Raw genomic sequence first — 21442 nt, 5'->3', positions numbered from 1 at the left:
ACACAAAAGAAAAGAAAAAAGAAAAAAAAAGCTGTTGGTGACCCCTGGATCCCACTCTCTGTGACCCTTGACCAGAAATATTCATGATTGTTCTCCAGAGTGATCCAATGTACACAGTGTAATTCTGGATAACACCCAAAGGATAAAAGTAAATGTGTGTTTGGGGGCCACAAATGGTTGAAACTCTCATATTGTTCGGGTCTCTTTGGACAACTCTTTATGTGAATGAAGGAACACATCTCCCCAAATACTGAACCCAATACCCCTTTTTGGTATAAAGAGTATAGGGAAAGCATGTTAAAAACAATGATGGATACCTTCCATATCAACCATTCTGGATCCACTCTACATTTCTGTAATGAGTAATTTGAATACATACTTTTGGAGTTTTAAAAGATCCTACATTACAATAGACATTGCCGTATGTTTTCTCCTAGGAATACCTAGTGGTGACAAGAAAGGGGTGCAGGATATAGTCCATTTTTCTCAATGGAGAAAAAATATCAAGGGAGCTATCTTGATAGAATAACCGAAAATCAAGAGATAAAACAAAACTACAAAACATATCCATAACTCCGTACGACCAGATAGAGAGAGGAGATTTTAAACCATGAAAAAATATTTTGAGCAACAGCTAACTGTCCAGTTAGTAGCAGACAGTGTTAAGAAGATCTTTATGAACATACCACCGCAGCAACAAATCAGATTGCCCATCTTCGAAGACACTAGGTACAGATCTGAGAACTCACTCGTTATCAGAGTTGAACTGCTCAGCTCAGAGACTGGCAGTTGGAAAAAACGGGCATCTTACATCATTTCATCGCCATGGCAACAGAGCTTTCATGGGGAATGCAGGTGCACACCGTCCAACTTCTGCTGGGTGGACAGGTGCATCTCTACAGAGACAGGGGCACCATTGGAGATTAAGTGCTTGTGTTTCAAAAGCTGAATCCTGGTCTCACACGTTGTCATTCTCTGTTTTGAAAATAAATTACATGAAGGGAAATGACCTGACCCCTCCAACACCAATTATAATCACTAGTCAAAATTTCAGGGTGAAGAGGGAAAAAGAGAATATTTTGAGAATAGAGAGAGGTCCCATTTTTTATTTAAAACACAATCCATACCCATTTCTACCAACCTCAGTCCAAGGACACCTCTAGAATGAAGTTCAAAATTTGTCCCAGATGAAATACTAGAAGTAATCATTATATCTTAAAGTAATTTAGTCAGGTTATAGACCCATTAACTATAAACACAATTTGATGTAGAGTAATTACATAGAAGGCATATTTATTTTCTTAGCAAAGGTGTGGGACAAGGAGTTTACCTTTAGCTCTTCCCTGAAACACACATGCCTGTGTTTTTAATAAAAAAACTATCAGCTACATTAATCACATGTTTTTTTCTCTACCAAATTAGTCTAGAAGTTCAGAATCCGGGATGGTACATATAGAAAAAGTCATAAAATGAAAAATAGTAATTAAAATAATATTTACATTAAGAAAATAAAAAGAAAAATTTCAACTAAAACTAAGGTAAAATTTTCTTGTGTCAATATGGGAAAGGTGAACAGAAATGTTATCGTGTTCTTTTTGAATGATAGAATCAGACTTCTATTAATTTTATATGTCCTAAATCTTAAGATTTTCGACTCTGCCATTGTATGTATGTTTTACTCAGAAAAACAATAGGGAAGGTATTAAATTAATATAAATGTTATAAATGTATAAAATTAAGTAATAAAGATATGTATTTACATCGCAAAAAAAGAAAAAAATGTCCAGGGCTTTGAGCTGAGATGCAAGGAGGACCCAGACTTAGCAGGATCCCCCGTTCTGTCTGCATGTACTACCTGGCCTAGACATGAACCCAGGACAAGGGTGACTTTCAGGATTCCAACAGGGCACAATTCTCCACCTTCTAGGTCACTGTTCTCTGATAAAAATTATGCAAAGCACATACATAGTTTTGGCTTTGCCAGTAAACACACTGGAAAAAGGAAAATCAAAAACCGTGAAGCTAATGTGAGTAATATATTTTTGATCCGATACATCCAAAATGTTAAGATTTCCACTGTGACACATGAAACGCGACCACATTTCAAGGGCTCGAGAGCCGCTCAGAGCTGGTTGCTACCATAGAGGAGAGTGGAGATAGAGATCATTCACAGCACAGCAATAGAGTGGACGGTACGTTCAGGATCTCCTAGGCTCTACTTTAGGAACATAATGAAATAATCCACTTTGTCAGACTGAGTCCTGAGAATCACATCTCTGCCTGGAATCTCCAGACCCAGAGTCAGTGTGTGACAAAACCACATCCGTGTTGCCAAGCATGGATTGGATGGTAGGCACTCAGTAATGGTTTAATCATCTAAATTCTCCATCTTGCTATCTCCTTGGCCACCTCCTTTAAAATGTGAGAAACCAATTAATTTAATGACCGTATAGGAATCATTTAAACTAACTAAAAGAATTCAGCGCTCCCCTCACTTCCCCTTGAATCCTGGCCTCCAGACTTACATTGGAGTTTCCCTCTCAATGCCCCATTAGTCCAATATTACTGTTACTTAATTCAGGTACATACTAGATTATTGTACCTGGAGAGAGTACCTTCCCAGTTCTCTGGGACACATGATATTGGCTTCTGGTGGTCCCCGATCAGGGAGAAATTGGGCCCCCAGGGGACCTCTGGCAAATTCTGGATACATTTAAGGTGTCAACAGTGGGGAAGGCACGGCTGGCATTTGGCAGGCTGAGGCCAGGGATGCAGCTAAACACTTTGTAAGGCATCCTGCAGCTCCTCACAAGACTTACCTTGCGCAAAATGTCAACAGAGCCCAGTTTAAGAAACCCTGTCTTAAGCCATGTCTATTAAGTCTCTCTAAGAAAAAGGAGGATTCCTCCCAATCTCTTTGAACCCAATGTTAAAGGGTCGCTATCTATCTATCTATAAGGAATTAGGCACAGCCCCCACTGGTGTGAATGCAATAAATATATTCTCAGAGTTAGATTTTGTAAAAAGTAATGAGGGCTCGCCTGGCTGGCTCGATCCATGGAGTGTGTGACTCTTGATCTGGGAGTCGTGAGGATGAGCCCCAAATGGGTGCAGAGATTACTTAAAAGGAAAATTAAAAAAAAATTTTAAGGTTTATTTATTTTTGGGAGACAGAGAGACAGAGTAGGGGAGGGGCAGAGAGAGAGAGGGAGACACAAAATCCAAAGCAGGCTCCAGGCTCTGAGCCAGTCAGCACAGAGCCCAACACACGGCTCAAACTCACGAGGCGCGGGATCGTGAGCTGGGCCGAAGTCGGATGCTCAACTGACTGAGCCACCCAGGCGCCCCAAACATAAAATTTTTTTAATGTTTACTTGTTTTTGAGAGGCAGACAGACAGACAGACAGAGTGTGAGTGGGGGAGGGGCAGAGAGAGAGGGAGAACACAGAATCCTAAGCAGGCTCCAGGCTCTGAGCTGTCAGCACAGAGCTGATGTGGGGCTTGAACGTGTAAAACAACAAATCATGACCTGAGCCAAAGTCGGATGCTTAACTGACTGAGCTACCCAGGGGCCCTGTTAAAATCGAAAATGTTTGAATGAAATGTAGCAATCATTGTTTCGAGAAGTGTACTCTAAAAGCTCACTCCGTGGACACCATCATTTCTCCCCAGATATTTCTCTCTGTGATTGCAAATATGTATTTTCAAGGATTTGTGAAGCAAACTGGAGTGTGTGCAAAATCACAGGAAATTGGACAACAACGTTTCTGTTTTGAAACTCCTGCTACTGAATGTAACAGAAATGAGACCATAATGTTACAATAAATCCTATCCTGCATCTTCTATCTAAACCAACATTCACATCAAAACTATTATTGATTAGCCATCTCACAGCATTTCCACCCCTTGGTAATCCTAGTAAAGTGTATGAGGTTTAAATCTGTTGGTGGCTGACAAAGGTGTGAACTCAGAGAATTTATAGTCCATTTAGAACAATGTCTCTCAAAGTCAAAAACAACCACCGCTTCTCAATATTGGCATTGTATGAGTTTCATGTTTGCTTTCCTTTGTTCAGCTCAAGTTTGGAAATGTGTGAAAATGTATAAGAAGCACGAGAATTGAGAAGCACTTGACTTCTGAGGTAGGAAATTAGAAATAATTCTTAATCTTAATATTTCCCCTTCTTGATGTCGTGCCACAATTCAGGCAAGTTTCCTTTGCTTTATTCTTTCTTTTTTTGTTTCAACGTTTATTTATTTTTGGGACAGAGAGAGACAGAGCATGAACGGGGGAGGGGCAGAGAGAGAGGGAGACACAGAATCGGAAACAGGCTCCAGGCTCCGAGCCGTCAGCCCGGAGCCCGACGCGGGGCTCGAACTCCCGGACCGCGAGATCGTGACCTGGCTGAAGTTGGACGCTCAACTGACTGAGCCACCCAGGCGCCCCCATAACTCTTGAACATTTACTGCATAGGTGGGCTCAGGCAAAGCAACGGGCTCCCAGTTATTATGGGCAATTCAACTGGGCAGAGGATGGGCTTGCCAGTGTTCATCTAAGAGCTGGTGGCCGGACGCTCAACTGACTGAGCCACCCAGGCGCCCCTGACTTATAACTCTTATAAAAAACCCCAACTGCCACAGAGTTGATCTGATTATCATTACCTTCCTGATGACATGCAGGAATCTGCCAGTGTTCTTTCTGGGCCAAAAAAAAAATAATAAAGAAAAAAGGAGTGGAGGGCAGTGGGAGAGAAGGTGGTATTTAAGTTGGAAAACTGGGGATAAACAGTCAAAAAGCGGTAGACGACTAAATGCAATTTGGATATACAGTCTGTACATATACTGGATCTACACACATTCTTGCATGAACTTATGTATGTATGGATTTATTTACACCTGAAATGAGAAAACACAATCACACACCAAAATAAACCTAATGGAAGAGGCTGGCAAAATGGAGGGTGAAAAAACTAAGGTGGTTCTTTAAGAAATCAAGATAGCAGCTAAGCGGCCAAACCACCAAGAAGCCTAATTAAGACAAAAAGAAAGCGCCGAGAATCTGTGCAAAGATAATGAAGAAAGGATCACAGAGAGGGAAAGGATGAGAAGAGGAATAATTAGCAGGCCTCTGCAAAGTGATGGAGAAACCTGGATAAAAGGGATGGCCGTCTACACCACCTTGCATAAAATCACATCAAGTGCTCCCTCTCTGCTTCCTTCATGTTTCCCTCCCACACCTTGTTCCCACGCCTCTGCTTCTAGGAGAGAGATCACATGCTACACGTTCCTACCCAAAGAAACAAATAGCCACGAAAGAACACACACCCATTTCTGGAGGTGATGAATATGTTTAGTACCTTCGTTATAGTGATGGTATCACAGGGGAGTGCATAGGAGAAAATTCATCAAGATGTATACAATCAATGTGTGCAATTTGTTGTAAAAAGAGGGAGGCAGAGAACATCAAGTTAAGGCAGCAAATGTTAACAGTTGATGAATCGCAGTTAACAACTGATGAATTCAGTTGATCAATATATCAAGATGCTTTGTGCTGTGCTTGAATTCCTCCGCCCACCACCCCCACAGGTTTCAAATTGTATCAAAATTCAGAGGCCTAGAAGCTGTGAAGAAAGCATTTGTGCATTCCTACTTAGCAAATGCAGGATGTAAGCTGTCAACTGAGAGAAGAGGCAGAGCTGAAATAAAAAGCAAGGTTATTTATTTGGGGTCTCAGAATTGCAGTTTGGGAAAGACACCTGTGGGCAGCAACCAAAAGAGTGCCTCTACCCTCCCCACCCCCATCCAGGGAATAAAAGTAAGAGGTTTTTGAAGACAAGAGGGAATGCTTGTATAAGTCATTTACTACGAATTCTGATGACCAAGACTGGTGTTGGTGGCAGGAAAGTAAACTTGGTGACCGTACCTGGTTTCTAAGGCTATCACTAAGCGGGGTCTCTCACTGTAGCAAGCTGCAGGTGTTTGGCCCGGTTCCAACATTTGTGCTTCTCCTACCGGTGAGGATGTGCATAAGGCCCATCTCCTTCCTGGCCTCTGGCTCCGTTGGAAAACCTGTTGACATAAGTGACTATTTCATGTCACCTTTCACAATGTAATATATTGAAGGAGATAATATTAACAGGCCAAAAGTGAAGCTTGGGCTCATGTCCGTGTTGTGGTGAAAGCAGGCAACCCAAACCCTAAAGCCCTTGATGCAGTGGCTGGCACACAGTAGGTCCTCCATATAGGGTTCTAGTATATGGGGGGGGGGTGTTGGTTACCAAGCAACCATGTCGCATTCTCTGGGCCCCCCCGGGGACTCTCGGTGGAGATAGTGGGGTGGTGGGATTGTGGCTGAGGCTCCCCTTGCCCAGCAAGAAGCAGGCGTAGGTCTCAGGCCAGGCCAGTAGGATGCTCCGTCCTTGGAACGGGAACCTCCAACAGCTGGAGCTCCTTCCCCCTGAGTGGTGGCACCCTAACCACTCTGTCCTTGCCAGGCGACTATTCCCAAGGGTCTCTCTTTCTGGGGCTACCTTGCTTTCAGCCCAGTCCTCCAGGCCCCCCTTGGACTCGGGGAATGCCCATTATCCTTCCAGCTTCTTTTCTTTTCCCTCGGCTAGTCAAAATCCTCTTCTCTGGCTTAGGACACTGACACATGGAGACAAGGGGCTCTGAATCTCCTCAGCAAGAGGGCTGCTCTGAGCTGTCCCCAGTCCTAGTGACCGGAGGGCTGAAACCCGGGGGGGCTCTCGAGGGCAGGACTTCAAAGCCTTAACAGGACCTTGGAAGACTGCCAATCCTTCTTGTTCATGCCACTCCAGCCCCACTGGCCTCCTAGCTAGTTGTCCCACCCAGTGGCACCCTGCTACCTCAGGGCCTTTGCACTTGCTGTTCCCTTTGCCTGGAATGCTCTTCCTCCAGAAATCCCCCAATCTACGCTTCTCCTCTTTGCTCAATGGCATCTCCTCATGGGGCCTCCCTCAAGCACCCTACTTCAAAAATACACCTGTCTCCTTTGCCTACTTCAGTTTTCTCCAGAAACTTCCAACATCCCACATCATCTGCTTATTTGTTTTTCTGTCTACCTCCTACGCCCTGTGAGGGCAGGCTTTTGCCCAACTTGCTCACTCCCGTATCCTCAGTACAGTAACCTGGCCTGTGGTAGGTGTCAATAAACGTTTGTAAACCCGAGGTGCCGTCTGGGTGGACGCGGTCAGGAACCTGGTGGAAGGAGCGTAGGTCGCAAAGGGTCTTGGCTGACTCAGTCCTGGCAGACAAGTGCCCTATTGGGGTCCTGGAAGGATCCCTCTCTGCCACTCTCCCAGTGACCTGCGTGCGGGGGAGGGAGCCACGCAAGGCCCGGCCAATCTGGGTGGAGAGCCACTGTGTCTTGGAGGACTCAGTAATAATAATACTGATGATGATGATGATGACGGCAGCTTTTATGGTTGCGGGTGTTTTTTCCTAGGTCTCTGTTAAGTGCTTTATATTCACTATCTCGTTTGCGTCTGGTATCGTTCCAAAGAGGTGGTCCTAGTACATCCATTGGATACATACACATATATTTTAATGTTTGTTTATTTTAGAGACAGACAAAGCACAAGCGGAGTCGGGGCACAGACAGAGGGAGACAGAATGGGAAACAGGTTCCAGGCTCTCAGCAGTCAGCACAGAGCCCGACGCGGGGCTCGAACCCGCGAACCGTGAGATCACGGCCTGAGCCGAAGTCGGACACTCAACCGACTGAGCCACCCAGGCGCCTCTATTACATCCATTTAAAGACGGGAACCATGGGGCTTGGAGCGTGTCAGTAACAGGCTCCACCGCCTCAGGCCACTTCCCTGCAGCCCGGCCAGGAGCTGCTCTGGGCCTGAACGCTGCATTTCCGCCCTGCCCAAAGGAGGGGGAGTGGGAGCTGGGCCGCCGGGCGTGGGAGGCGGGGCTTCCCGCGGAGGCGGGGCTGCTGGTGGTAGGGGCCCAGAGCGTGCGACGCCCCGAGGACCTTCCCGCCAGGGGCCAGGCTGCGCGGCGGGCGGCGGCGGCTCCTCACCGGAAGCGCGGCGTCTGCGGCGCCGGGTCGTCACCGGAAGCGGGGCCGCGGCGGCTCCTCACCGGATGTGCGGCGGCTGCGGCTCCTCACCGGAAGCGCGGCGGCGGCGGCGGCGGCTCCTCACCGGGAGCGGGCCGCGGCGGCGGCGGTGGCTCCTCACCGGATGTGCGGCGGCGGCTCCTCACCGGAAGCGCGGCGGCGGCGGCGGCGGCTCCTCACCGGAAGCGCGGCGGCGGCGGCGGCGGCTCCTCACCGGAAGCGCGGCGGCGGCGACGGCGGCGCCCCACCGGAAGCGCGGCGGCGGGTCACCGGAGGCGCGGCGCGGGCGGAGGCGCGGCGCGGCCTGACGTAACCGGGCGCTCGGCCCCGCCGAACGCGGCTGACGCTGCGCGGCCAGAGAGCAGGCCCCGCCGCCGCCTGGGCTTGGAACGCAGCGCGCGCGGCCATGGCCTCCGGCGCCGCAGCTAAGCGGGCGCAGGGCGAGCGGGCGGCGGGACGGCAGCCCCGGCCCCGGCCCCGTCCCCAGCGCGGGGCTGACCGTGTGCCCCCTCGTCTCGTCCCACAGAGGCGGACCCTCGACAGAGGCTGCTGCGCACCGTCAAGAAGGAGGTGGGTGCCGCAGGCGGGGGCGGGGGCTCGGGGCGCGATCCTGGGGGAGGGGGCTTCCAAAGATGGATCCAAAGATCGAGCAGACAGCGTTGGGATCATTAAGGTGCTCATAACAGAAGAGAGCTGTCCCTGCGGTTTTTGAAACAGAAAAGTTTCTGTGGTTTTTAAGAAGAATTTTCAGAGGAATTTAATTTATTCATGTCCATTTGTTCACTTCACAAGTAACTCTTCAGTGCCTGTTAGCTGCTAAGTGTTATCCTGTTGTTGTAGAATACAAACGTTCCCAAACCAGGCTCTGCACCCCAGGAGTTTGTTTTCAGCACTGTCCTTTGTGTTATTTACTCTATTTAGTGCTTACTAGGTGCCAGAGTCTCGTAGAGCTTGTAGCGATCATTGTTATTTTGTGTTGGCATTTGTTCCAGGTACCGTAAGCTCCCGGTGAGGAATCCGAGTTTTCAAGGACTGGGTAGAATCGACGGTAAGCGTGCAGAGTGAGTCGTTCAGTTTGGCAGGTAGAGAGGCAGAAGGGCCGACATTTGTGTGTTTGACAGTGTTTGCAAACTGTCGCGATTACGTGCTTGGCGGGGTACACAGCAGTGCAGAGGCGAAGGTGTGCGAGTGACCTTAGCGGGATTTATGAGCAGCTGGGTTTTGCTGGTAGAAAACGTGTGCTAGGACAATGGTTGGGAATGGGGTGAATACCTAGGGAAGACAAGCTTACGGAAGTTTCTTAGTGCTGTAGGAAGGAGTAGATCTTCCCCGATAGGCCTCGGGCAATTTCTTCGGTGGAATGCTTTTAGCGGCAAGTAATGGGTGACGTCTAACAGTGACTAAAACAGCAGGAACCAGAAACGTTTTGATGGTTCAGTGATGTCATCAGGATGCCAGTCGTCTCTTGTTCAGTTTTGGAGCTGGTGGTCTTTTCCTTTCTCCTTTCCGGGGTGGCTAATTAGCCACGGCTCCAGGTGTCACATTCTCGCACGGCAACTTCCAGTGGGTGGGAAGGACTGCTTTCCTTTGGGTGTTTCTTTTCACTAGGAAGAGGCTTGCAGCAGACTTCCTCTAACATCTTAAAGACTAGGTTAGGTCACACACTCATTCGCAACGGGTCCCTGGTAAATCAGGTTCTGTGATTGGCTTAGAATAATCCTTTCTCTTTTTGAAGCCGGGGTGAGGCCACCTTCTCTGTGTATGGAGACAATAAATATCCAAATAAAGTTGTGATTCTCTAGCAAGAATGAAGACTGTGCAATGGCTCTTAGGGAGGGAGCCAGCAGTATTTGATGCAGGGATTTTGGAGGATTTGAGGCAGAAGACTAATAAGATTAGATTTGAGTTAGGACACTCCGGTTGATGCATAAAATACAGATCACCAAGCCTTTTTCCTAAAGAGCCAGCGAATGTTTTAGGTGATGTGGTCTCTGAGCTCTGCCCTTGTAGTGTGAAAGCAGCCATAGCAGTATGCAAGTGAAGACATGGGACTATGCCCCAAGAAAACACTGTTTACAGAACCAGATGGCAGGTAGGATTTGGCCTGTGGCCGTAGTTTGCTGAAGCCTCATATGGAGGATAGGTTATAGGAAACCACATAAAGAGACTGGGAGGCAAAGGAAGCTCCTGTTTCCTTAGCCTAGTATTAGGCCATTATGAAACTTTCAGCTGTGTAGATTGAAAACGTCAGGGGGTTCAATTTATTCCATTAATTTTTCTTTCTGGGCCTTGTGTCTTTCTCATTTGTTTTGGTTAACTTTGTTTTAATCATTTAAGAAATAAGAATAATATTTGGTGCCTTTTTTTTTCCCTGCGAAAATCATCAGTTAAGAACTCATGTTTGACTAGGGCGCTGGCAGGGGAAAGATAAAGCAGAGACCGAAACAGTATACTTAATACGAATTTGTGATTCCTGACTCTAAAAAGTTAGGGGGTGAGAGAGAACTCTCAGAAGATTCCGAGGTTTCCAGGTTGTGTGCAGGCATTTAAATTGGACGTGAAGAATGAGTAGGACTTTATCAGATGAACAGAGGAGAGCAGGGGGAATGAGGACACAGTAATTATGACTTTTGATTATCTTGGCAATGACTGCCTTTAATAGGTGAACTATTTTTTAATTTTCTAAGAAATGAAGGAAAGGAAACAAACAAACAAAAAACTATAATCAGTAGTATGTTTTTATACTGGGTCTGATAGTTCTGTTTTTTCTAGAACAATCCCTGTTACTTCTCTTGATTCCTATCTGCCAGAAAAAATGAACTAAGTCCTAGTGTGTGGGAGAAAGTTAACTGATTTTTCATATTTGAGAGGAACTTGTATATGGTAGAACATAGTGGCAACCACCAGGATTCTCTTTTTTTTTTCTGAGTAAAATAGGATTGTTGCTTGTTGCACGCTTTCTGACATCAAGATTTCATCTATTCCTTTTAAACCATTCTTCAAATGGATATATAGGAATGTAGGACTTTTCAAGGCAAATACCAAGAGAAAGAGTTTCCAGGAAAGGTATTCTGTGACATAACCTTCTGACTGTAACCACGTGTAAGACATCAACCCAAATAATAGAAATTTCGTATAACTCAGTTGTGTTGGAGGCACCCTAACGACACCCAGATTTGATTATTGACTAGAAGAGCTCACAGACCTCGGCATATACTTGTACTCGTGCCTGTGGTTTGGTATGGGGACAGGCTGGAAAGGCCAATCTGCACCGAGCAATATCGTGCATGGGGTGAAGGCCAGAGGAGACCAAGCGCAGGCTTCCAGGAATCCTTTCTCTGTGGAGTTAGTAGGATGTGCTAAATTCCTCCAGCATGAAATTAGGACAGCACAAGTGAAATGTTGTCGGTCAGTACGAGGCTTATGGATACTCAGTGCCGGAGGTTTCATGAAATGCTAATCACATAGCCATCTTCTCCTTAGCATGTCCCCAAATTCCAGGTTTCCAGAAGGAAATCAAGTGTGCGGCCTGAAGCACATTGATTGTACCAGCACTTAGGCAGAGTGAGCGACTCTTAACCAGCTAGGGAATGGTGGGAATCCTCCTGAAATCCAAGATCCCAGGGAACCACCAAGGGCCAGTCATTCAAGTAGGATGTTCTGAGGGTAGCCCTCTGTGGCCCGCTGGATGAAACCTGTTCTGCATAGGAATTAATAGCCCTGACTTAATTTTTGGTGCTGTCTTAAGAGTTTATTGCACTAGCAAGTAATATGATGGTTACCATGGTAATGGTTTCAGTTTCATCATCCATATGAAGTCGGTATTTGCACAAAAATTACTAGGGCAATATTAGGTCATTATAATCTTTTTTTATGTGGCTAAGCTTTCATTATGATTCTTTTTTTTTTTTTTAATTTTTTTTTCAACGTTTATTTTTTATTTTTGGGACAGAGAGAGACAGAGCATGAACAGGCAAGGGGCAAAGAGAGAGGGAGACACAGAATCGGAAACAAGCTCCAGGCTCTGAGCCATCAGCCCAGAGTCTGACGTGGGGCTCGAACTCACAGACTGCGAGATCGTGACCTGGCTGAAGTCGGACGCTTAACCGACTGCGCCACCCAGGCGCCCCTCATTATGATTCTTAGATATGATAAGCATAATGATTTTCGACTTAAAATTAGAGTAAAATCTCTTAATTTTAAGGAAAACGCAGGTTTGATTCCTATAGTGCTGAATCCCTGTTTATAGTTATAATATTTGATCATATTCACCAATTGTTTTCTTGCCTAAGTATACAAATAACTTTTGTATTTTTGCATTTTGCTTTATGTATTTTCATATACTTCTTATGGGAGACAGTCCCCCTACTGTGTTACTTTGATCTCTATCTTAATTTTCAAGGTGACTGTATCGTGCGTTAATATACGCTAAGAGAGGCTTCAATGGATACCATGTTTTGTTGTTGGTGTTGTTTTATACATTTAATAAGTCTTATTCTTTACAGAAGTTTTAAGTTCACAGCAAAATATAATAGGAAGTACAGAGAGTCTCCACATACCATATCCCCGTACATGCCTACCCTCCCCTGTTGTCAACCTTTTGCATGACAGTGGTCCGTTTGTACTAGTATATTTTTTTCAGTTCCTTGGTTTAGTTTTGAGCGAGAGAGCATGCATGTGTGTGAGCAGCCAAGGGGCAGAGGGAGAGGGGAGAAAGAATCCTGTGCTGTCAGCACAGAGCCTGATGCAGGACTTGATCCCATGAACTGTGAGATCATGACCTGAGCTCAGATCCAGAGTTGGACGCTGAACCAACTGAGCCACCCAGGTACCCTGAGAACAGTGGTGCGTTTTATATGGACACTAACTCTTCATTTTGAGGCCAAGTCTCTAATTTGCATTAGTGTTCATCCTTGGTGTTCTAGATTCTATGAGTTTTCACAAATGTGTAATGATGTGAGTCCACCTTTGTGGTATCGTGTGAAAGAGTTTCACTGCCTTAAACGTCCTCTGTGCTGTACCCCTTTATCCCTACATTCACCCCAACCCTTACCTCCATAGCCTTGCTCTTTCCAGAGTGTCATGTAGTTAGAATCATACAATGGATATCTTTGAATGTTTAGAAAGTTAAAATTCCCTGGTAATTGAAGGTCGGCATTCAAGACATTCTTTGCCCTTTGTTTTGTTTTGTTGCTCTTCAGTAGAGGATCTGATGACCTATGCCTTCCATGAAAAAAAGCATGATTTCTCTAGATGTGTGTCACCTAATGGGGAGGGTTGAGAAAAATGACATCGTGAACCATTACATAGCACTCACATTGGGATCATCCTCCTCTGTGATGTGCGGTGGGTGTAGATGGACTCTCTAGCAATGGAAGGAGACAGTCCCAAGAGATTAGAACTTTATCAAAGTGGAATGCCAAATCCTTCTTACTTACCTTGCCATTGGAAATAAGGTCAGGGAGAGTGTGCTTGCTATGGTGTGGCCATGCTGCAAAGGACAATAGCTATAGAGCCCACTTTGTGAGGGGGTGTTTCATCCTGAAACTGAACAGTCTCTACTGAAGGGCTGGGGAAGTTCTGTCATGTTACAGCAAAATAAACATACTCTCTTTTAACTACTCTAATAGTGTAAGTCCAGAAAAATCGTGCTAGTTTCAGATTGACATTGTCAGCTCTGATAATCATTCTCCTAACAATACCATTTTCCTCCAGTGTCTTAGAGTCGGTCAGTGATGGTCAATGTAAACATCACTTCACCTGTAGGTGTCAAATTCCAATAAAACCTATTTTTGCTTTTGGTCTTAATAGAGGAGAAAGTAAGATTTCTTAGTGCTTGAACCCTACCAATCGTATAATTACCATTCAGTGTAGTGTGGTTTCCAGGTGTGGTCCCAAAGGCATACTTTTTAACCAATCATAAGCCATACACTTGTAATTTCCTCTATTTTTCGATTGTTGATTTAACATGTATTTTGCTTTCTTCTCTAGGAGGAGATAAGAATGCTGAGGAAGACTCTATAACCAGGTAGGATTTTTATGGATTTGTAAAGATGACATTTGTTGGGGCACCTGGGGAGCTCAGTCGGTTAAGGGTGTGACTCTTGATTTCCACTCAGGTTTGTGAGTTCAAGCCCCACGTTGGGTTTTGTGCTGACAGGCTCCATGGGATATCTTCCCCTCTTTCTGTGTGCACTCACTCTCAAAGTATAAAGGAATGAAATGAAATGAAATGGAAATTGAAAGGAAAGGAAAGGAAATGAATGAAGTGAAAATTATGTGTTTCCTAAGGGAATGCAGAGAACAAAAGGAGTTGTTGAGTGTTCTACCCTGGACTAGACACTATTTCTTATGGGTAACATCTGTTCAGTTGTATAGTCACCGCATAGCTATGCAAAGTAGCTGTGTTATTGTAGCCTACGTTTTATTTCTTTGGCAAATGCGGTTCAGGGAGGTGGATTACTCGCCCCATGATTCCATAGTTAATGGGTAGCTGAGGGGTTTGCCCATCAGCCCGTGAAGCTTCCACATCCATTCTCTGGTTCCTCAGCAGCTCTGAGATGAAGATACAGATCCTAGTGCAGATCAATTCAGAATGTCAAAGGTAATGATGTCGGAACTCTAATTTAGGGTTTTCTTAAGAATCCAGGTTAGTCCAAGCATTTGCTCTTATATATTTGACCACTAGTGCTAACAAAAGTCATTAGTGCAGTGGTAACTAGTCCCTTGTTTTTGCCATCAGAGATTTTAGGGTGGATGTCAGCTATGGCCATGGTGTCACGGCTTTTACATAATAAGCAAGATCTTGTCAAGCAGCACCTTAGATGTGGTGATATCTCCTCTTTTGAGCCAAATGATTTTTCTGTAAGGGAAGGATATCTAGTTGTAGACCATGTTACGTTAATTAAATTCAGCCTCTCTTTCGAGGATTTTGCTGTATGATTCTCTGTTGCCTAAGTTCCCAGTCTGGTTTCCCTTTGGGTTAGTACCCTTGACTAGTTCTAGGCAGCTTTTTCTTTGTTTGGAGATGTGTTTCCCCATGACTTTTCTGTACTGTGTTTTTGCCTTTTTACTTTCTTCTCTGGTTTTCTTGGTATTTTTTTTTCCATTAATTTTTCCACTTCTGCTAGCGAAGGACTCTCCATTTTTCCAGAGGCCAAATCAAAAGCACTTAGAATCTCACGATTTAGGGAACCTCAGAGATTAATTCATCAAAATACCCTCTGGTACTTCAACCTCTGTTTAACCTCCTTGCCCAATGGTTGTTTCCATGGAGAATTTGAAACACAAAAGAGATTGAAGTGACCTGTTTGGATATGATACGTGACAGAAATGAGATTTCAATTCGGGTTCTTTTCTTGGTTTCTTTCTTTCCTTTCCTTCTTTGTTTTTTGTCTTCATTGTGCAGGGAAATGTTTTAATAATACAAAGCTGGAGAGTGGGTCTAATGAACACAATGAAGGAGAGTAAGAATCAAATTAACAGAAGAGAGCAGGTTTCAAGAAGAACAACACTGAGTTGGATAGGAATAAGAGTTTTAGAAGAGACATCAGAATATGGGGGTTTATGCCAAGTGAGATAAAGGTGAAAGACAGGAATGAAGGACCCAGGATTAGTGGAGTTGTTTAGAAAGGCATATTCAACTAGAGTGTTCAAGAGGGTCCCGACCAGGTTTATGGTTTTGTGTGTGTTGGGTTCATTGAAGGTGCGAGCATACTTCAGATTTTCTGATGAGAGAGATTAAAAATCATTTGAGCTGCTGGGAAGAGTCTGTTTACAGCAAATAGAACTATGATATCATCTACTTCCACCCCAACTGAGGGAGGATGGCTTAGATCCTCTGAAGGAATTGGGGTGGGGGGTGGAGATTCTGAACAACAGAGATGTATGGCCCAAGGCAAGCTGTCTCCTCACTCCACCTCTTTTCCTAAATCTTTGATGCCCTTCCCATGTACCTGGAGGGCTGGGCAGGGGTAGGACTGACTTGTCAAATCAGTTAGGGAGCTTCATCTGGATAGGTGATAACATGCCTATGTTGAGGAGACTGTGTGGATGACTGAGACTCTCAATTAGCATGTTCTCCGGGAGCAGGACATGGCTCCTACCCTCGGTCATTTGAGCCCATTCTTGTACGAGTCTGTGCCTTCATAGGCTAAAGATTGAAAGGTTGGAGAATGCCACTGAACCATGCCGAAGAGTGATATAGCAGTGGGAGCTCATCGGGAAGAAAATATTCAGGCAGCGTATAGAGAAATAGAGGCACAACTACCAGGACCATTTTGATCACAGTGTCTCTCCCTGAAGGCGTGGAAGGTCTTGTTAGTTATTATGGACCTAAATAAGGCAAGAGCAGTGTAGGAACAAAGTTGGCCTTTGGAATTTTTAATCTTTTAATCTCTAGTTAGTACTTCCACTCATAACATAGAAACCTTAAATTTGGTCTATTAAATGGAGGTCTACCTGACACACAATGTAATATGTGATGCAACATCTCTAGATGTTCCACGATGCTCGCCATAAGCGTAGCTCCCATCTGTTAATGTATGATGCTATTACGATACCACTGACTAGATTCCCTATGCTGTACCTTTGAGCCTTGTGATTTATTCATTCTATAATTGGAACCCTGAACTTCCCTCTCCCCGTCACCCATTTTGTCCATCCCCCCACTGGCCCGCTCTTCTGGCAACAGTCAATTCTCTGCATTTATGGGCCTGTTTCTGCTTTTTCTCTGTTTGTTCATTTGTTCCCCTTTTTAGATTCTACAAAGAAGTGAAATCATATAGGATTTGTCTTTCTCTGACTTATTTCACTTAGCCTCCTACGTCAAGGTATATCCATGATGTTACACGTGGCAAGATCTCATTCTGTTTTATAGCTGCATAATATTCCATTGTGTGTCTGTGTGTGTTTGTGTGTGTGTGTATGTGTGTATGCGTGTGTGTATGCGTTTGTGTGTGTGTGGTCTGTTCATGTACTGGTGGACACTTGGGTTGCTTCCATAGCTTGTCTATTGTAAATAATGCTGCAATAATGATAGGAGTGCATATATCTTTTCAAATTAGTATTTCCATTTCCCTTGGGTAAATAAATACCCACTAGTGGAATTACTGGATCCTATGGTATTTGTATTTTTAATTTGTTGAGGCCCGTCCACTCTGGCTTTCACTGTGGCGATACCAATTTACATTGCATGACTGGTGCACAAGGGTTGTTTTTTCTCCACACCCTGAGCAACCCTTATTGTTTCCTGTGTGTTGAAATGGAGCCATTCTGACAGATGTGAGGTGAGAAGTCATTGTGGTAACGTTTATAGATTTAATTTTCAACCATTTCAGAGAATTCCCTGCCTGTCACCCTTGGTCATGGAAACTCAGACTGGGTCTTTCCTGGAGATTTCACAGGTTAGGAGAGGTGGAGGCAAAATAGAGAACTGAAAGCTTTTTTAAAACGGGGTCCAAATTTTGAAAGACCTGCACTCTGGAATCCGTAAAACACTGATGAAAGAAATTGAAGGTGACGGAAAGAGAAAGACATCCGATGCTCATAGATGGGAAGAATACTTATTTTGAAAGTGTCTACACTACCCAAAGCAATCTACAGATGTAATGCAATCCCTGTCAGTGTACCAACAGCATTTGTCACAGAGCTAGACAAACAATCCTAAACGTTGTATAGAACCACAAAAGGCCTTGAATGGCCAAAGCAATATTGCAAAAGAGGAAACCTGGAGGTATCACAATCTCAGATTTCAATTTTATCCCAAAGCTGTAGTAATCCAAACAGTATGGTGGGTACTGGCGTAAAAAGTAGCCACATAGCTCAATGGACTAGAACCGAAAACCCAGAACTAAATCCACCACTGTATGGTCAGTTCATCTTCCACAAACAGGAAAGACTATGCAGTGGGGAAAAGGCCGTCTCTTCACCAAATGGTGTTGGGAAGAGTGGACAAGCCACATGCAAAGAATGAACCTGGAGCAATTTCTTTACCATACACACAAAGAAACTCAAAAGGAATTAAAGACGTAAGTGTGAGACCTGAAACCATAAAATATCCTTAAAGAGAGCACAGGCCGTCATTTCTCTGACTGTGGCTGTAGCAACATTTTACTAGTTCTGTCTCCTGAGCCAAGGGAAACAAAGCAAGAACAAACTATGGTGACTACATCAACCTGCAAAGCTTTTGCACAGTGAAGGAAACCGTCAAAACTAAAAGGCAACCTCTGGGATGGGAGAACATGTTTGCAAATATTTTGCAAATCCAGTAAAGGGTTAGTATCCACAATGTATAAAAAATTGATACAAGTCAACATCCCCCCCCCTCCAAAAAAGCCCAGTTTAAAAATGAGCAGAAGACATGACCAGACATTTTTCCAAAGACAACATACAGATGGTCAACAGACACATGAAAAGATGCTCCCCAAAACTACAACGAGATACCACGTCACACCTGTCAGAATGGCTAAACTCCAGGACACAAGAAGCAAGTGTCTGCGAGGATGTGGAGACAAAGGAACCCTCTTGCACTGATGGTGGAAATGCAAATGGGTGAAGCCCCTGTGGAAAACAGTATGGAGGTTCCTCCAAAACTTAAAAACAGAAGTATCCTATGATCCAGTAATTGCACTACTGGATACTACCCAAGAGAATACAAAAACACGAATTCCATGGGACACACGCACCCCTGTGTTTATTGCAGCATTATTTCCAATACCCAGCGCAAGGGTCCATTGACAAATGAGTGAACGAAGAAGAAGTCCTATATTTATGTTTGTGTGTGTATATGTATATGCATACACAACACACACACTCTGGAATATTACTCAACCATAAAACAATGAAATCTTGCCATTTGCTCACCTGGATTCAGTCTGAGAGTAGTATGGTAAGCAAAGTCAGGGAAAGACAAATACCATCTGATTTTACTCATGTAGCACTTAAGAAACAACGAGTGAGCAAAAGGAGGAACAAAAGGGGAGAGACAAACCAAGAAACAGGCTCTTAATTGCCGAGACCAAACAGATGGTTTCCAGAGAGGAGCTGAGTGGTGGGAGGGGTGAAGGAGGTGATGGGGATGAAGAAGTGCCCTTGTCATGATGAGCACGGGGTGAGTATGGAGTTGGTGAAACACTATATTAAACTAATACATCACTGGATGTTCCTATTACTGGAATGAAAATAAAACTTAATGAAAAAACCAGAGGCCAACTTTTAATTATACCAAGAAACTTCATTGAATAAACAGATAGCTGAGCTTTCCCTTAATTTTTGAAATTTTGTGTTTAAATAAATGAACATGTTTTTGTTGTATATTTTTGCTCTAAAGGCTTTCCGACAAACCTGGTCCTGATGATTCATGGCCTACATCACCTAGCCAAGGCTTAGATTTCGGTACCAAGGTAAAGTACCCACCTGTGAAACTCACTTCCTGCTCTGAATTTAGTTTTCTCCAGTATTTACTCTTAAAATTTAACAGTAGCCTGTATCATCATTTTATGTGTGTAATGGAAAGTTAGCAAGAACAAACCCCTTGACAGATACATGACGTGTTGAATTTTTTGTTTTGTTTTGTTTTGTTTTACTTTGGTAAATCCTAGAGGTGGAGGCTGAGAAAAGAATGGGCTGGAAAATATATAATGACGGTAAAATTATATTGGGAAAATCTTTCCCATAATGGAGGAAATGCGACATTTGGTTAAGGATAAGGATTCTTACCGTGATAGTAACATGACTGATAATACTCATGCCTAAACGAAATCTTATTGGATCCAAGTATCTATTGTACGTGGCCCCCGCCCCGGGCAAGTTTTATTCTGGTGAGATACAGGATTTTCCTTGGTCTCTATCCTTTGTTCTATATTTAGACTAAAATAATATTAGAAAATGTAGAAATTTAGATGTTTGCATTATTTCTCAACATTTACCTTACAAAGGTGTTCCCCTGTATTTTTAAATAACTCCATGAAGAGTAAGTGAAAATTGTGCATCTCCCTGAAGAATACATATTTTGCTGAGAAGAGTAGCCCTATGAGCAGAGGCTCTTCTTAGCCAAGTTGTCAAGTTTCTAATTTCAGAAATCTTTCATATTCTAGCTTTTAAAAATATCCCCTCCTAGTCCTTGTGTCAGATTCTAAAATTTAAAGTTTCAGACATCTGCTATTTATTTAAATATTCATTTCAAAGCCCCTAAATCATTATAAGCTACTGGAGGTTAGGAAACATACTTGTTTGACTCCTGGAGCTCCTAGAATGAAGTCTTGCTTGGAAGAAGCAATGTCATAGGTTTTGAATGTGAAAAAAATGAGTAGGGAAATGGAATTCCGTAGAATGGAATTTGAAAAGTAATGAAATACGCATGATGTATCACAATTAAATATGTGAATTTAAAAAGTAAGGCTTCAGTTTATATTCCGTTTAGTGTTTAATACGTATAAACGCAAAGCGATTCTATTGAGAAAATCAGGAGTTACATACGAAAGAAGGTTACCATATATCTTTAGTCTCCTCCCATTGTGAGCTTAGAATTGCAGAGAAAAGGTCCTCAGCCTTTGTTTTTTCAACCCCATCTGTGTCCCATTACATACGTCCTTTGAAGGTTCACATTACTTCCTAGAATTCTCATTCCCAATTCTTTCTCCATAGTGAAAGTTGATGTGTTAGGAACCTCTCTTTTTCTGTTCTTTTGTTAGTCTAGTAAGAGTTGATAGCTTTTAGGAAGCGATAGATGCCAGCAATTGAACAATTTATTTTATCGTGAAAAAACTTAAATTCTTTATTACAGTATTTATAACCAGATAACTGTAGAGTGATAAAAGTCAGTATTATTAGGGATATACTGTGAATCAAAGCCTCTGTTTTACGTATACATTATATATATATGTATATGTATATATATATCTATATATCTATATATATATATATCTTTAAAAGGTTTAAAAGAGACTATTGCTCATAGTTTATTCCCAGTCCTACTTACGTACCTGTTGAAAAATGTATGTTGTTTCCACTTACCTTACTTGGCTCACATTTCTCCTTTTCTTCCTTGTCTTAAGCTCATGCTTGATTGATTGGTCATGTCTTATATTTTTTACCTTTTTTCCTCTTCTCCCCCCATGCTTTTTAAGGTATTTTTTTATTTTTTTAAAGTTTATTTATTTTGGAGCGAGAGAGAGAGAGTGCAAACAGGGTAGGGGCATAGACAGAGGGAGACACAGAATCCAAAGTAGGCTCCAGCTCCGAGCTGTCAACACAGAGCTCAATGTGGGGCTCAAACCCACAAACCGGGAGATCATGACTCATGAGCTGAAGTTGGACGCTGAACTGACTGAGCCACCTACGTGTTCCCCCCACCATG

General features: G+C 43.7%; 1 protein-coding gene and 1 long non-coding RNA gene across 3 annotated transcripts in view; both read left to right on the top strand.

Annotated features, from left to right (window-relative positions):
• LOC122478526 overlaps nt 1-4274 on the top strand; it is a 45183-nt gene extending 40909 nt beyond the window's left edge. Inside the window, exon 9 of the long non-coding RNA XR_006296068.1 lies at nt 4076-4274. This is a non-coding gene — a long non-coding RNA (uncharacterized LOC122478526). The remainder of the gene's footprint in view (nt 1-4075) is intronic.
• LOC122478525 overlaps nt 1-20377 on the top strand; it is a 126191-nt gene extending 105814 nt beyond the window's left edge. The window contains exons 1-3 of one of the 2 annotated variants that reach the window (XR_006296064.1): nt 8362-8655; nt 14077-14113; nt 19415-20377. Coding sequence is in view for 1 of the 2 variants with exons in the window: in XM_043572079.1 (XP_043428014.1) it covers nt 14077-14113; nt 19415-19604 (227 nt within the window). In the remaining variant the exon portion in view is untranslated. Of the gene's footprint in view, nt 1-8361; nt 8656-14076; nt 14114-19414 lie in introns of those variants that run through there. The other variant, XM_043572079.1, reaches the window with a different exon arrangement.
• Nucleotides 20378-21442: the final 1065 nt, after the last annotated feature.

Source organism: Prionailurus bengalensis, unplaced genomic scaffold (genome assembly GCF_016509475.1).
Source record: "Prionailurus bengalensis isolate Pbe53 unplaced genomic scaffold, Fcat_Pben_1.1_paternal_pri Un_scaffold_72, whole genome shotgun sequence".
NCBI classification, from domain to species: Eukaryota; Metazoa; Chordata; class Mammalia; order Carnivora; family Felidae; genus Prionailurus; species Prionailurus bengalensis.
Note: the sequence above shows the minus strand (reverse complement) of the source record. Positions and strands in the feature narration are given on the sequence as shown.